At 29.9% G+C, this 18,553-nt stretch overlaps 1 protein-coding gene, 1 long non-coding RNA gene and 1 pseudogene across 2 annotated transcripts; 1 reads left to right on the forward strand and 2 right to left on the reverse strand.

Moving 5' to 3' along the window:
* Positions 273–1,052, reverse strand: LOC109828828. Its single transcript, XM_020395783.1, has one exon. The coding sequence runs from the start codon at positions 1,050–1,052 to the stop codon at positions 273–275; it is 780 nt and encodes a 259-aa protein (XP_020251372.1).
* On the forward strand, positions 10,492–14,110 carry LOC109828832 (annotated as a pseudogene).
* LOC109829491 lies at positions 17,806–18,304 on the reverse strand. Its single transcript, XR_002244036.1, has 3 exons — positions 18,156–18,304; positions 18,010–18,057; positions 17,806–17,926 (listed from the first exon to the last, which is right to left on the reverse strand). It is a non-coding gene; the product is annotated as an uncharacterized LOC109829491 (long non-coding RNA).

The following is an 18,553-nucleotide window of genomic DNA, read 5'->3' on the forward strand; positions in this document are numbered from 1 at the left end:
TTCTCCATGCTCACCACTTTCCTTCAACATCAACCCTAAGCACCATAAATTATTTACTTTTTATATGTTTAGACAATAGAATTTATTATGTTTAGATTTTATTTATGATATTATATTACACATATGCACACTTTTTTTTTTTGGTCAATGAGAATTTTTTATTCATTTACCAAAAATTGGAAGAATATGTACATCCTGATATTCAGTTCATAATTGAACTGAAAAAACAAATATCAAACAGAAAACAAGAAAAACAGGTGTTACAAATTACATCAAAGAGATAACAACCACTGTTTATTTTCCTCTAAACATGAACTGTTAAGGATCATGATCATTATGTCCAGCTTTATCTTCTTAGTAATCTGATCAATATTCTTAATTCCCTTGTTGAAAATCCTATCATTCCTCTCCCTCCATATTCTGTATACTGTGTTTGCTAGAGCCAGCCTCTTTAAACTTTGCTTAAAACCCTTTCCTCTCAGTCTACATGTATACCAGTCCATAAGTATATCCCAATCACAAGCCCTCCATTTAAATTTGAGCCAATCCATAATGTTGTTCCACACAGCTTTTGAGAATAGGCAATCAAAGAACAGATGATTACGTGATTCCTGCACATTATCAGAACACAGACAACAATGGTCTGATTGAATAATACCCCTCTTAAGAAGCTTTTCCCTGGTTAACAGTCTGTTTAGAACAGCTAACCACAAAATAAAGCTATGCTTAGGATATATCAAAGTGTCCCAAACTGTCAAATACCAGTTCACTTTGTTTGAAACTGGAGATATGGCCGAATAAAGCTTAGACAGCTGAATACTTGAATTTTTGCAACATGAATTGATGCATCTCTTCAGATTCTCTATGCCTCCACAGATAGTGATTGCTTTATCTCTTGCTTTAATTAATTGTTTCCACATCCAAGAGTCTCCAACTTTCATATTCACAAGCCAAATGTTTGTGTTTTTCAGGTACTTTCCATGAATCCACTTAATCCACAGCCATTCTTTGTTTACATGAATAAACCAAATAATTTTAAGAGCTGATGCCATATTCCAAGTTTTTGCAGAAAAGATACCCAAGCCACCACACCTCTTCTCACTACAGATTTTGTCCCAAGCAACTAGAGGAGATTTGAGAGACAGATCAGTTTTACCCCATAAAAAATCTCTGCATAAATCATCTATTTTCTTCAGAACTTTTGATGGCAGAATGTAATTAGAAGTCCGGTACAGCTGAATTCCCAGTATCACACTTTTTATGACTTGAAGTCTACCCGCATATGTTAGGTTCTGTTTTGTACAGCTGAATTCCCAGTATCACACTTTTTATGACTTGAAGTCTACCCGCATATGTTAGGTTCTGTTTTTTCAGCCAAGATGAAAACTGATTTGTAATCTCTGTTTTTTCAGCCAAGATGAAAACTGATTTGTAATCTTCTTAAACAGAGGGGTACAATCAACATATGAGAGTCTCTTAAAACCTTGGGTTATAGTGCACACTATTCAATATGGCAATCCTATTTTTTTTCATGTCCCCCGACATATCTCCGATTTTCGCTATCAGACATGAATTTTAGCTGTCTAACATGAATCCGACATTCAACATTTAAAACCTTGGGTTATAGTGCATGAAACTCCTAAAATTTGAAGTACACATCAAATGCGTTCGAAACGAACAAAAATGGAGAAAATACTGGGTTATAGCTTATGAAAATCGCGAAGTTTGATGCCACATGAATTATTTACATTCGTTTCAGACAAATAAAAATTGTCAAAAATCATGGGTTATATCCTATGAAAATCTCAATTTTGAAGTACACATTATAAATTTATATTCATTCAAAATGAATATAAATTGACAAAATCATTGGTCATGGTCATGAAAATTGTAAATTTTGATGTAGTCATAACTTATTTACATTCGTTCAAAATGAACCAAATATTTTAAATTTGTTGGTTGTAACATATGAAAATCACAAAATTTGAAGTACACATTAAATTCACATTTGCTTGAAATGAACGAAAATTGACAAGATCGTGGGTATAGGTAATGAAAATCATGAAGTTTAATATACACATAAATTAATTACTTTCTTTAAAAAAGAACAAATTTGTACACAGTAAATTTACATCCCTTTGAAAAATCACGAACTTTTTAGTACACATAATAAATATACATTTGTTCAAATGAACAAAAATTGAAAAAATTGTGGGTTATGGCTCATGAAAATAATGAATTTTGATGTACACATATTTTATTTATATCAGTTCAAAACAAACCAAAATTGTCAAAATTCGTGGGTTAGCTTGTGAAAATCCCAAAATTTGAAGTTCACGTAATAAATTTACATTCGTCTTAAAGAAGTAAAAATTGACAAAATCATGGGTTAAAGAAGTAAAAGTTTGGTGTACCCATAATATATTTACATTCATTCTAAACAAACAAAATTTATAAAAAAACATGGGTTATGTTGTATGAAAATCTCAAATTTTGAAATACACATAACAAATTGATAATCATTCAAAACAAAGTTTGACAAAATCGTGGGTTATAGCTTGTGAAAATTTGTGAGTCTTGATGCACACATAATTTATTTAAATTCATTTAAAACAAACCAAAATTGTTAAAAATTGTGGATTATAGTCCATGAAAGTACCAAATTTTGAAGTACACATAATAAATTAACATTCGTTCAAAACAAACGTAAACTGACAAAATCGTTTTTTATGGCTCATGAAAATCGTGAATTTTGATGTATCCATAATTTATTTACATGTATAAAGAAGGAACCAAAATTTTCATAATTCGTGGGTTATATAGCATATGAAAATCCCAAAACTTAAAGTATATATAGTAAATTTATATGCATTCAGATCATAAAAATTGATACAATTGTGGGCTATAGCTCATGAAGATCGTGAATTTTGATGTACGCAATTTCTTTAAATCTGTTCAAAAGGAACCAAAATTTTTAAATAAATCATGGGTTATAGCCCATAATAATCCCAGCTTTTGAAGTACAAAAAAATTTACATTCACTCGAAATGAAAAATGACAAAATCGTGGGTAATAACTCAATAGTAATCGTGAAGTTTGATGTACACATAATTTATCTATATTTGTAAAGAATGAACCAAAATTAACAAAAATAATGGGTCATAGCCTACAAAAATCTTAAAATTTGATGTACACATAATAAATTTATTTTTTGTTAAAGCGAACCGAAATTGAAAAAAAATCATGGATTATAGCTCCGTGAAAATTGCGAATTTTGGTGTCCATATAGTTTATTTACATTCGTTCAAAACTAACCAAAATTGTTAAAAATCATTGGTTAGCCCATGAAAATCTAAACAATTTAATCATGGGTTATATAGCCCATGAAAATCTCAAAAATTTAAGTACACAGTAAATTTACTTTAACTCGAAATGAACAAAATATAACAAAATTGTAGAAATTCACAACTTTTAATATACGCAATATATTTACATTTGTTCAAAATAAATAAAAATTATGAAAACTCGTGGGTTATAATACATGAAAATCCTAAATTTTGAAGCACACATAAGAAAGTTACGTTTGTTCGAAATGAACGAAAATTGACAAAATCCTCAAATATAGCTCATCAAAATCGCAATGTTTGATGTACACAGATTATTTATATTTGTTTAAAATGAACCAAAATTGTCAAAAACCATGCATTATATCCAATGGAAATCTCAATTTTGAAATATATGTAATAAACTTATGTTCATTCGGAACGAAAAAAATTGACATAATCGTGGATTAGCTTATGATTGCAATTTTTGATATATACATAATTTATTGGCAATTATTCAAAAAGAGCCCAAGTTGTAAAAAATTAGTGGGTTATAGCACATGAAAATCACAAATTTTGTAGTACACATAATAAAATACATTCGTTGAGAACAAACGAAAATTAACAAAATCATGGTTTAGAGCTCTTGAAAATCTTGAAGTTTGATGTACACATAAATTATTTACATTTGTTCAAAAACAAACAAAAATTATCAAAAATCATGGGTTTGATTTAATGAAAATCTCAAACTATGAAGTACACATAATAAATCAATATTCGTACAAAACAAATGAAATATGGCGATGACCCAAATTTGTTTACATTTGTTCATAACGTGAACCAGAATTTTCATTATTGTTGGTTAGTGCGTATGAAAATCTCAAAATTTTAAAGTAAACATAATAAATTTACATTCATTTGAAAACGAATGAAAGTTCAGAAAATTGTAGGTTATAGCTCATGAAAATCACAAATTTTGACGTACACATAATTTAATTATATTTGTTCAAAACGAATCAAAAGTGTCCAAAATCGTGGGTTATAGCCCATTAAATCCCAAAATTTAAAGTTCACATAAAAATTTATACTTGTTCAAAATGAATGTGAAATAAACAAAATCGTGGGTTATATAGCTCATGAAAATAGTGAAGTTTGATGTATTTATAATTTATTTATATTCCTTCAAAACAAACCAAAATTATCAAAACGAACAAAATTGTCAAAAATCAAAATTTGAAGTACATAATAAATTTACATTCATTTGAAATAAACGAATATTGAACGAAAATCGACAAAATTGTCAAAAATCATGGGTTGTAGCCAATGAAAATAACAAATTTTGATGTGCAAATAATCAATTTATTTTCATTCGAAATGAACCGAATTGACAAGATTCGTACGTTATGCCTTATGTAACCATGAATTTTGATGTACATATAATTTATACATTTGTTCAAACGATCCAAAAATGCCATAAGTCGCGGGTTATAGCCCAAGAAAATTACAAATTTGAAGATACACATCATAAATTCACTTTTGTTTGAAATGATCCCAAATTAACAAAAGATAGTGGTGGGTTAAAGCTCGTGTAAATCACAAATTTTGGTGTACATAATTTACTTGTATTCATTCAAAATGAACCAAAACTGTCAAATATCTTGGGTTATATCCCATGGAAACCCCAAAAAATTGAAGTACACATAGGTTATAGCTCATGAAAATTACAAATTTTGATGCAAGCATAGTTCATTTACTTTCTCTCAAAAAGAATCAAATTTATCAAAAATTGTGAGTTATAACTTATAACTCCTAAATTTCTCAAATTTTAAAGTTCACATAATAAATTTACTTATTTACATTCATTCAAAATGAACGAAAATTGACAAAATTGTAGGATATAGCTCATCCAAATTGCAAGGTTTTATGTACATATATTTTATTTACAGTTGTTCACAAAGAATCAAAAATTTTAAAAAACGTGATTTATGGCTTATAAAAATCTTGAATTTTAAAGTACACATAATAAATTTACATTTGTTTGAAACAACAAAATATGATAAATCCTTGAGTCATAGCCAATAAAAATCGTGAAGTTTGATTGCACATAATTTATTTACATTTGTTTAAAATGAAGCAAAATTGTAAAAAAAATTGGGTTATAGTCTATGAAAATCTCAAAATTTGAAGTATACATATTAAATTTATATTCGTTTGAAATTAATGAAATATAACAAAGCTATGAGTTATAGCTCATAAATATCGTTAATTTTGATGTATACATAATTTATTTAGATTTGTTCAGAATGAACAAAAAATTGTCAACAATAAGTGGTTTTAATAGCTCAGAAAATCACAAATTTTGATGTACACATAATAAATTTGCTTTCGTTTGGAGCGAATCAAATTTTACAAAATTCATAAGTTATAGCCTTATGAAAATCGCGAATTTCGATGTACGCATACTTTATTTACATTCATTCAAAACAAATCAAAATTGACAAAAATCATAGGTTATAGCCAATGAAAATCACAAAATTTGAAGTACACAATAAATTTACATTCGTTTGATGAAAGAAAATTGCCAAAATTGTGATTTATAGGTTGTGAAAATCACAAATTTTGATGTACGTATAATTTGTTTATATTCGTCTGAAACGAGCCAAAATTGTCAAAATTACCAGGTTATACAATGAAATACCAAATTTTAAGCACACGGTAAATCTAAATTCTTTTGAAACGATCGAAAATTGACAAAATCGTAGATTATAGCTCGCGAAAATCATGAATTGTGGTGTATGCATAATTTACTTAAATTCGTTCAAAGCGAACCAAAATTGTCAAAATTCGTGGGTTATATAGCCCATGCAATACACAATAAATTTACCTTCATTCAAAATTAACGAAAATTGACAAGATCGTGAGATTAGCTCATTAATATACACATAATTTATTTACATTCATTCAAAACAAAAAATGTGAAAATTCGTGCGAGTACCAAAGAAAGGATGATTCATAATTTCAAGAGTTTGCACTAGAGAGAGATTTGGGTCAAACTAGGAGTTTGTTAGAATTATCTTTTAAGGAATGTTTGAGTCCATTGTGAATTTTTTTGGGGTTTTTATATATTAGCCCTTTAAATCATAAGTAATTTGATATTAGCCCCTTAAATCTCCATATTTTGATATAAGCCCCTCAAGTGACTATCATGTACTAATATGAGGGGTTCATATCAACACATCATGGCTATTTGAGGGGCTAATATCAAAATATGAAGATTTAAGGGGCTCATATCTCAAAAATCCTATTTTTTATCAGGAAAGTTTGATTATAACGAAAACTAACAAACTTGTGGTTTAAAGCTCATGAAAATCTCGAAGTTTGATGTATACATAAATTATTAACATTTGTTTAAAACGAACAAAAAATTATCAAAAATCATGGGCTTAATCCAATGAAAATCTCAAACTGTGAAGTATACATAATAAATTAACTTGCATACAAGACAAACGAAATATGACGATAATCCAAACTTTTACATTTGTTTAAAACAAACAAACATTTTCAAAATCGGGAATTATAGCCTATGAAACTACCAAATTTTGAAGTACACATAATAAATTTGCAACCGTTCAAAACAAATGTAAATTGACAAAATCGTCATTTATGGATTGTGAAAATTGTGAATTTTTATGTACACAATTTATTTACATTTGTTTAAAATGAACCAAAATTATAGAAAATCATGGGTTATACCCCATGAAAATCCCATGAAAATCCCAAAATTTGAAGTTAATATATTTACATTCATTCGTAACGAACGAAAATTACAAAATCATGGGTTATATAGCTCATGAAAATAGTGAAGTTTGACGTACATATAATTTATTTATATTCCTTCAAAACTAGCCAAAATTGTCAAAATCCGTGAGTTGTAACTCATGAATTTCTCAAAATTTAAAGTACATATAATAAATTTACTTACATTCGTTTGAAATGAACGAAAATTGACAAAATTGTAAGTTATAGCTCATCCAAATCGCAAAGTTTTATGTACATATAATTTATTTATAGTTCACAACGAATCATAATATTCAAAAAATGTGGTTTATGGCCTATAAAAATCTTAAAGTTTAAAGTACACATAATAAATTTACATCTGTTTGAAACAAATAAAATATGACAATCTTTGGTTATAGCTAATGAAAATCGCGAAGTTTGATGTACACATAATTTATTTAAATTCGTTCAAAGTGATGCAAAATTATAAATAAATTTGGGTTATAGTCTATGAAAATCTCAAACTTTGAAGTACAAATATTAAATTTATATTAGTTTGAAATTAACGAAATATGAAAAAATCGTGGGTTATAGCTCATGTGTATCACGAATTTTATTGTGCACATAATTTATTTAGATTCATACATTATACCTCGTGAAAATCATGAATTTTGATTTACACATAATTCATACATTATACATCGTGGGTTATATATATGTATATATATTGAAATGAACGAAAATTGATAAAATCGTATATTACAGCTCATGAAATTCATGAATTTTGATGTATGCATAATTTATTTAAATTTGTTTAAAATAAATCTAAATTGTCAAAATTCATGGGTTATAAGCCATGTCGTTCCCAAATTTTGAATTACACAATAAACTTACATTCGTTCAAAATTAATGAAAAATGGCAATATCGTGGGAATAGCTTATGAAAATCATGAAGTTTGATATACTCATAATTTATTTAGATTAAGAAAATTGGCAAGGTCATGGGAATAGCACATGAAAATCGTGAAGTTTGAGATACCCATAATTTATTTACATTTGTTTAAAATGAGCCAAACCTATCATAAATTGTGGTTTATAGCCTATGAATATCTCAAAATTCGAAGTACACATAATAAACTTACATTTATTTTAAATGAATGAAAATTGACAAAATCATGGGTTATATCTCATGAAAACAATGAGTTTTTTAGTACACAATAAATTTAAATTCATGCGAAATAAAAAAAAAACAAAATTGTGGGTTTTAGCTCATGAATATAGCAAATTTCGATGTACACATAATTATTTACATTATTTAAAAATGAATCAAAACTAACAAAATTTGTGGGTTAGCCATTATAGTCCAAAATTTGAAGTACACAATAAATTTACATTTGTTCGAAACAAAAACTTTCACAAAATCGTGGGGTTATAATTCATCAAAATCGCGAAGTTTGATGTGCACATAATTTATTTACATTTGTTAAAAACAAACCAAAATTGTCCAAAATCTTGGGTCATAGTCTATGAAAATCTCAAATTTTTAAGTACACATAACAAGTTATATTCGTTCGAAACAGATGAACTATGAAAAAATCATGGATTATAATCTCACTAAACTTGCGAATTTTAATGTACACATAAATTATTTATATTCGTTCAAAACAAACGTAAATTGACAAAATCGTTTGTTAGGACTCATGAAAATCATGAATTTTGATGCACTCAGAAATTATTTACATTCTTTCAAATTAAACCAAAATTTTTAAAATTTATGGTTTATAACACATGAAAATCTCAAATTTTGAATTACACATGATAAATTTACATTAGTTCGAAACAAATAAAAATTGACAAAATCTGGAGTTATAGCTCATGAAAATCGTGAAATTTGATGTACACATAAATTATTTATATTATTTCAAAATAAACTAAAATTTTCAAAAATCATTGGTAGCCTATGAAAACTGTGAATTTTGATGTACACATAATAAATTTACTTTTGTTCGAAGCAAACCAAAATTGGAAAAAATCGTGGGTTATAGCTCGTGAAATCGCAAATTTTGATGTACACATAATTTATTTTTGTTCGTTCAAAACAAACCAAAAATGTAAAAAATCACGTGTTATAGCTAATGAAAATCGTAAATTTTGATGTACACATAAAAAATTACTTTTATAAATGAACCAAAATTGATAAAATTGAAAGTTATAACTCATGAAAATTAAGAATTTTGATATACACAATTTATTTTTATTCTTTAACAACGAACAAAGAAGTCAAAAATCGTGAGTTATTACTGATGAAAGTCACAAATTTTGATGTACCTATGATGAATTTACTATCATTCTGAACCTAAATTGACAAAAATCGTGGGTTATTCCTCACAAAAATCGCAAGATTTATACGCATAATGTATTTACATTCGGTTCAAAAAGAGCCAAAATTATTAAAAATCATGGGTAATTGCCCTTGAAAATCATTAATTTTGATGTATATATATTAAAGTTACGTTCTTTTAAAGTGAACCAAAATTAAAAAAATTTGTAGGTCAGCTCGTAAAAATCACGAATTTTGATGTACATAATTTATTTATATTTGTTCAAAAACAAACCAAAATTGTCAAAACTCATGGTTTATAGCACATGAAAACACAAAATTTTAAAGTACACATAATTAATTTACGTTCATTCAAACAAACAAAAATTGACAAAATTATGGATTATAGCTCATGAAAATTTTAAACTTTGATATACACATAATTTATTTATATTTGCTCAAAACAAATCAAATTATCAATTATCGTGGGTTATAATCCATGAAAATAACAAAATTTGAAGTACATATAATAAATTTGCGTTTGTTCAAAACGAATTTAAATTGACAAAATTGTAGGTTATGGCTCATGAAAATCACGAATTTCGATATACTCATAATTTACTTATATTCGTTCAAAATGAACCAAAATTTTTAAAATTCATGGGTTACAGCATATGAAAATCCCAAAATTCATAACAAATTATATTATAGCTCTTGAAAATCGTGAATTTTCATGTACTCATGATTTATATACATTCATTCACATTCATTCAAATTCAACCAAAATTGTCAAAAATCTTGTAGTCCATGGAAATCCCAAATTTTGAAATACACATAATAAATTTACATTTGTTAGAAACGAATGAAAATTAAGAAAATCGTGTGTTATAGCTCAATTAAAACATGAAGTTTGATGCACATGTAATTTATTTATATTTGTTGGAAATGAACTAAAATTGTAAAAACTCATGGGTCATATAACCCATGAAAATCTTAAAATTTGATGTACACATAATAAATTTACTTCGTTTCTTATGTTATATGTTTTTCTTTTTTTGGAATACGTTTTCCAGGTTGTGCCTTTGCTTTTGAAAGCAATTCGAGAGATTTCTTGTTGCAGAAGGCTTGAAGTAAGTCAATGTAAAGCTGTATATGGATTTTTTATTTTTTATTTTGTTTTATTTTATTTTATTCTATTTTGCATTTCTAAAAGTTTTCACTGTCATAATTTCAATTTTTATGTGTGTGTGTGTGTGTATAGACACACACACACACATACATACATACATACCTACATATGTACATATATGTACCCTATAATATAATATATATATATATAATTATATATATATATAAATATATATTATTATAATACTATATAATTATATATTTATATGTATATATGTTGTTGTGTGTGTGTGTGTGTGTGTTTGTGTTGTGTTTTGTCTTGGTGTTCCATGAGCTACATTCTGCGCCCTGCCTTTTGTGTCTACCTTCTTTATTGGTATTTCTCAATCATTCTACCCTCGACTTAGTTACACTACTCTGTTCTACTTATTCATTTTGTCTTTCCACTCTCAATTTTATCGATTTTGATATTGTTCTGTCTATATTCATAAGATATTTGCTGATAAATTGTTACAAAGTTTCATGTTTATGTGGTTTATACTAAATTTCATAGGACTTCAATGGTTTTATGTGCGTCAAGTACAGACATAGATGCTTAGAAAATGCATTATACTGATAAATTGATCTTTTTTGGAAAGTACAAACTTACAATAGAAAGCAGTTGTTTTCTTTCCTCTTGCTCAGCCTCATTGAGAGTTTATCTTATATATTTGTGCTCAACAGAAATATGTCCTTGTTCTGTTGCCATCCTGTTGTTGTTCTAAGCCCCCTGACCATATTGATATTGCTCAGTAAAAGATGATAGTATGCGTGAGTCTGCAAAGGGCTAGAATATATGTGAAAATTATTGTGGCTGAGGATGCTATTGAAATATCTCATTGATCAATATACCAATAGCACTGTCGGGCATTTGGTTGTCCTGTAATTTTTAAGGCTGTAGTTATAACATTTTCATCAGCAAACGGGGCACAAAAGAGCATCTTTGATAGACCTTTGTCCAGCAGTTTCATTATGCAGAATTTCTCCTCAAACAACTACGAAAAAACTGTGTTACATTTGTTCGTATTGAGTTGCCAAGTTTTTCTTTTTACATTATTCATCCAACTCATGGTATGTCATGATGAAGTTAATTGAAAGATTCTCAGAGGAAAAATGTACATAAATGATAGAGGTTACAGAGGGTCAGCCTCCTTTCTCACCAGTCTCAGCAGTAGTTGACGACAAATGAGAAAACAAGTAAAAGTTCTTGGTTCTTTCAAGATTGTAGGTTTCGTGATAATTAAGAATGATTGTTTTACTGTAACTATGTTCGAGGAGAGGAATCTTTGTGTGATTTTCTTTTTCATGCGAAGCTAAGGATATTCACCTTGCGAGGATGATTGGAGGTGATAGGGCTTAGGGATTTAATTGCGTCTTAATGATCTTTTTAGATGTTGTTTACAATTAGTCCTTATCTTTGGATTTTTACTGTGTTTAGGATGTGATGGATAGCTCTAACGAAGTGTCATTGCCACAACTAACCACCACCTAGGAATCCACCACCAACGCCACAAAGATTGCCCATTGCTCCTTGTCTACAACCTGACATGCGGCCTCCTGGTATAAATCTTGATACACAACACTATTAGCAATAAGTGCAGCCAGATTGTCTATTGGTGCATACTGATTGGTTTAGCGATTTTTTTTGGTTCGTTGCAAACTGAGAGATTGTAGGTACATGCAACTGTAACAGTTTAGTATGTTTCGTTGCAACTACTAAATGTAATTAGAGTTTCAGCTACGAAGAAAGGTTTTATAGCACCCGTTGACTTAGGAATATCATGTAGCTAGGACGTAAACATTATTCAACATGGAAAGATTTAAGGTCTTTAATCTTAGTTTAAAATTTATTCCTTTAAAGGATTATTTTTTTACTTTAATATCTTAAAATTATTTCTAACACCTATTTATTTTCTTGTTAAAATAGATGATCCGAAGAATTCTCATTTGAGAGAGAAGTACAAGAAGCAAAAGAAAGACTCGTCCTCCTCAAGGCCAACCTCTTCGACTCGGCCAGTTGTCATGGGATGAAACGACTTTTTCACACTGCATCTCCAGTCACTGATGACCCAGTAAATAATATTTAACTATATTAATTACTAAAATTTTGTTTAAAGAAAAGGGAATTTAAATGTAACTATTCATTGATGCAGGGGAAAATTAAGCCAACAATATCCAGGACCTGGAACATCATGTGTGCTGCTGCTGCTGCTAACATGCGCCAAGTCGTGTACACGCCTTCGATAGGAACAGTTTATGTGGACCCAATGCACTCTTGATGGAATCATTGACGAGTCTTACCGGAGTGATCTTGACCACTGCAAGAGCACAAGGTCTTATTCATAAAAACTTTTAGCCTTTTTTCCTCTCTTTTTGTTTTTGGTTAAATTACAAGAACGCCTTATCTGTCCCCTAAAATAAATAAATAAATAATAAATAAAATAAAATAAATCACAGATATCGATTTTTTTCATCAAATCCCAAAGTCATGAAAGAGTATCCATCATCTATGGTCATTATTAAAACCATTTGCTTTCTAACGGAACATATCTAGAATTGGATTCACATTATTTTAATTTGATTTTTTTTTCCTATTTTCTCTAATCCAAGGGCGGAAAGGGGGGGAAAAGGGCAAGGTTTGTTATTTCTTCCTTAATTTACTCCTTTAAATCCTTTCGAAAATTCTAAATTTAAATGTTAAAGAAAATCTTGGTCTATTCGCAAAAATTTCCAATGGTGTTAGCTTGAAAGGCTGTTATTCGTGAATTAGATAATTATCCAGATGTCAGATCTTGAATATTGTTAATAGTACTTCAGCTCAACTCATTGACATTTATTAACATCCAACTAACTAACGGATGCATAAGAATACCATTCATGAGCTACAAACGCAGTTTTAAGCATAAACATGTAACGGAAGTAAAACAAGAAAATCCTAACTCAACAGTTTAAAACATTTGATTCTTTGAACACGCTATATCATAGATGATAGAACTGGTACTGCTACGCAAAGACAGTGGACGAGGAAGTAGCACGGAAAACTGCAGCCAAACTAAACGTCAACCTCGTAGTCATCAGCGCAGTCAGCGCTGTCCTAACACTGCGCCCACTTCTTCAACCCACCGTCAGCGCCACACGGACCATATAATGAAGTTCTGAAACAGGCTCAAGCCAAGACTTACATCAACGCGGTCGCAGCCTACATGGACGTAAGAGATTTGGCACCAGCCCACGATTCCGTCTACAAGTTGCCAAAGGTAACTATTGCAAACAATTTTCTTGCAGGTAACTATCACCTTCAGTTTGTATTACAATGTAAACTCCTCCATGAAGGCTTTTAACCACCTCATATTCTTCTCATATCTTTCATGCTAGACTTTTCTTTGCTACCCGGCCCACAGACATTCCTATTGGTCAAGCACAAACTTAGCCCTTTTTTTGCTCGTTTTGACCCCTTGGCAAAAAAAATTGTAGAGTTTAACATTCACTATTTCATGAGCTATATAACTCACGATTTTTGTTTCTTCTTGTCCATTTCAAGTCAATCACAAATAATTAATAGAGGCTCAAAATTCACAATTTTCATAAGTTATAACTCATGATTTTTGTTCATTTCATCCGTTTCAACCTAATGCAAATATTTATGTGGAGTTCATAATTTACAATTTCATAAGCTGCTTATGATGTTAGCCCATTTTCATTTGTTTTGGCTCAATGACAGATAATTTTGCGAAGTTCAAAATTCTCGATTTCATGAGCTATAATCAACGCCTTTTGTCCATTTTCTTTCATTTTTACCTAATGTTTGTGAAGTTTAAAATTCAAGATATCATGAGTAATAACCCACGACTTTTATTCATTTTTAATCATTTTGAGATATTGTCAAATATTTAATTGGAGTTCAAAATAAAACAATTTCCCGAGCTACAACTCACAACTTTTGTCCATTTCCATTTGTTTCCACTAAATGACAAATAATTAAGCAGCGTTGAAATTTTAGGATTTTATGAGTTATAACTCATGATTTTGGTTTATTTTTGTTTGTTTTGTTGTAATGATCAATAATTTTGTAAAGTTTAAAATGTTTGATTTCATGAGCTATAACCCACGATTTTTGCCTATATTTGTTTGTTTCCACCCAATGGTAAATAATTAAGTGGAGTGCAAAATTTATGATTTTCATGAGCTATAACGCATGATTTTTATTCATTTTCTTTCACTTTAACCTAATGACAAACAAGATTACCAAATGTGCTAGGCAGTTTAGGCATTTAAACAACCACTGCTAAAAAATTAGGCATCCTAGACGGAAAATTCCGTCTAGGATACATAGAATTCCGTCTAGGATGTGTATCCTAGACGGAATTCCGTCTAGAATAGTCGTCTGGAAAGTTTCCGTCTAGAATACTGTATTCTAGACGGAAATTCCGTCTAGAATACATCCTAGACGGAATATTCTAGACGGAATTGAAACCGTCTAGAATACATTCTAGACGGATTATTCTAGACGGAATTTCCGTCGAGAATACTGTATTCTAGACGGAAAAATTTTTCGTCTAGAATGAGTATTCTAGACGGAATTTCCGTCTAGAATACTCATTCTAGACGGAAATTGGTTTTTTTATTTATTTTTATTTAAAAAAGGCATCCTAGACGGAATTTTAGTATCCTAGACGGAATTTCCGTCTAGGATACTGTGCTACAGTACTTTTTTTTTTTTACAGAATCTACTTTGTTTTTTACAGAGTCTACTTTGGGTGCATGTACACAATATTGAACAACAAAAAATTATATTCATATCCAACACAATCTAATTATATTACAATATCAAATCCCATTATATTCAAATAATACATTCACCAAAATAGTAGAGAGATACATAAATTGTTTACAAACTTTTACATAAATTATTTACAATGGCTATGACACTGCAGAAGCTTCTTCAACTCCTTGCTGAACTTTCTGCTTCGTTTCACACACTCCATTATTTCTTGCCTATATCAAGGGGAAAATATTTTCCATAAGTAACCAAAAGACATAATTGACAGTATATTGCAAAGAGAGGGAGAACAGACCGCGATAAAGGATGGTCATCACACCCTAAAAACGTTTGACCTCTAAAGTTTTTCTTCATGATTGCAATTGCGAGAGATGCAGCATCCTAGTATGCTAAATTGATGTAAATGTGTTTACCTGAAGATCTTGAATACAAAATACACTACTAAACACCACCCAGTTTTATAATGAATAGCTGTCTCAAGAAATAGACTTTTAAGCTGGTAATACGTTTGCTAGGACTCTAAAAATTAAGACGTAACTTTCAAGTAAATCCAAACAAAAATTTGACCACAACCTTTAATTTAAATGGCAAAGAAACGATTGAGCTAATTAAGATAGACAGTCGATCTAGAGTATTCCTAATAGAAATCACCGTTCAATAATAGTAAGAAACAAAACCGCAAGGACGAGGAGTCTCAGTCCGATACCTCGTCAAGAGATCGCGCCAAGGCGCATTGAATTACGCCGGGACCCGACCATCACCGAGGAATCACCCCACTACCTCCAACCAAATATAGAAGCAAGTGTCCCTCTACTTCATGACAAGAACTAGTAACGCGTTCATGTTGCAGATCCGTTGAATAAAGTTAATAACTTAGATTTGGCTAAAACTTCCTTCAAATTCCAAATTGGCACCTCGCCACAGCTTGCCTATTTGACCTGAAAAAGCCCGCACAAAGAAACGGCATTGCATGGAAAGGCCTAAATCGATTCAAGTAAATATATACAGGCAGATGTGCACTGACGGCAACATGTGCGCTATGAAAGTTAATAAGGAAACCAAGACCTGCAGCTTTGAAAATCAACGCAATACAAGCCAAGGGATTTAATGAAAGATTGAGCAACAAGAGAGCGCACTGTAATACTGCAATGCATGAACCAAAAAGGACTGATACCTCCAATACATGGTAAAAAAAGAGAAGAACAATTGAAAAAAACCAAAAATTTTCCTAGAAAAAAAAAAAGAGAAAAAAAAAAAAAAAAAAAAAAATAATAAAAAAAAAAAAAAAAAAAAGTAAAAAAAAAAAAAAAAAAAAAAAAAAAAAAAACAAAAAAAAAAAAAAAAAAAAAAAAAAAATTTTAAAAAAAAAAAAAAAAAAAAAAAAAAAAAAAAAAAAGAAAAGAAAAAGAGAAAACAAAGAAAAAAGAAAAAAAAAAAAAAAAAAAAAAAAAAAATAAAAAAAACTCAAAAAAAGAAAAAAAAAAGAAAGAAAAAAAAAAAAAGAGAAAAAAAAAAAAACATTTTTTTTTAAAAAAAAAAAACATAAATAAAATTTGGTTTCTAAAAAAAAAAAAAAAAACAAAAAAAAAATAAAAAAATAAAAAAAAAACAAAAAAAAAAAAAAAATAAAAAACTATATTTCTTTCTAAAATAAAAAAAAAAAAAAAAAAAAAAAAAATAAAGAAAAAAAAACAAGGAAGAAAAAAAAAAAAAAAAAAAAAAAAAAAAAACAAAAAATTAAACAAAAAAAAAAAACAAAAAAAAAAAAGAAAAAGAAAGGCTTAAAAAATTTTTAAAAAAGAATCAAAAAAAAAAAGAAGGAAAAAAAAGAAAAAAAAAAAAAAACAACACAAATAACCCCACACTTACTGGATCGCATAAATTATTATAACATATCCTTTTGTTTTTTTGCTAGGTCATTTAGTATAATAAAATATGTTCACTCTGATCTTTGAGATGCCATCTTACAATGTAGTTGCGATCTAAAAGAAATAGCGAGGCAAAAGTTAGGTCTTATACAGACTGTTTCTTTCCTTCGTCTTTGTTTGGCGTAACAAGACAAGCCTGCGCGGAAGGATGAGGCGCCAGGAATTTTTGCCAAATGGTGACCAAAATGTGAGGCTAAGATTGCTCAAGTATGAATCCAGAACAACAAAATTGTAGGCTAGGTGATGTAAATAGAAACATCATGATCAAAAGCATTTTTTTTTTCTATTCTGAACGAATCATTTGTCAGAATTTCTAATACAGTTAAAATTCAACCGCAGGACCCAAGTTCAACTTTTATTCTGTCAACTTGTCAGCCTTCTAAATTTTTGAAAACCAATATAAATTAATTGTATTCCTTCGCATTACCTGAAACGTTTGTCCGGGACACAAACACAAATTTAAAGGCACTTTGCCGAGCTAAATAGATGTTTTTCGCCAATGTCGCCATCATCGAGCCACATGAACCTGTGGAGGAACGCGCCGCTCTCCCTGCTGACGAGCTCTCCGGCGTGAGGACCCGCACATGAGGGCGAAGCGGTCCTCTGGTAGAGGAGGAGATTTCCACTTCTCCTTCAAAAAACAAACCCAAACACAAAAACCTCAATAAAAATCCCAAAAAAACACAAAAACTAACAAAAAAATCAGAACTAAACTGCAGCTGCGTTCTAATCAAGCTGCATCCGCAACGCTCCTCCTCCATCCTACACCCAAAAAACAAAACATCACATTTACATCCAAACATCAAATTTCTAGGGTTTCTTTTTCTCCCTGATTGAATTGAAATGAGAGAATCAAGGACCTGAGGGAGATCCGGTGATGGATCCGATCCGGAGTTTGTTGGAGGTGGCGGGGTTGAGGGAGGCGGCAACGACGAGGAGGTCAGTGAAGCGTAGGGCTTTGAGGCGGCGGTAGATGGCGGAAAGATAGAGAGAGGGAAGGAGTTAGAAAGAGAATTGGGGAGGGGGGAGGGGGGAGTGGGGTTCTTAATATATTGATTTTGGGCTGAAAATTTTGGGGGGAGAAATTTCGATGTGGGGGGAAATTTTAATGGGTTAATTTTTTTAAATGAGCCAAATTATCCTAGACGGAAATTTCCGTCTAGGATGAGTATCCTAGACGGAAATTTCCGTCTAGAATAATTGGTTATTTATTAAAAAAATAAAAAATAAAAATACCGTCTAGAATACTATTCTAGAC

Source organism: Asparagus officinalis, chromosome 1 (genome assembly GCF_001876935.1).
Source record: "Asparagus officinalis chromosome 1, Aspof.V1, whole genome shotgun sequence".
NCBI lineage: Eukaryota > Viridiplantae > Streptophyta > Magnoliopsida > Asparagales > Asparagaceae > Asparagus > Asparagus officinalis.

Bases quoted from the DNA above. Each gene is read 5' to 3' on its own strand.
- LOC109828828 (XM_020395783.1), bottom strand. From the start codon at position 1,052: ATGGCATCAGCTCTTAAAATTATTTGGTTTATTCATGTAAACAAAGAA.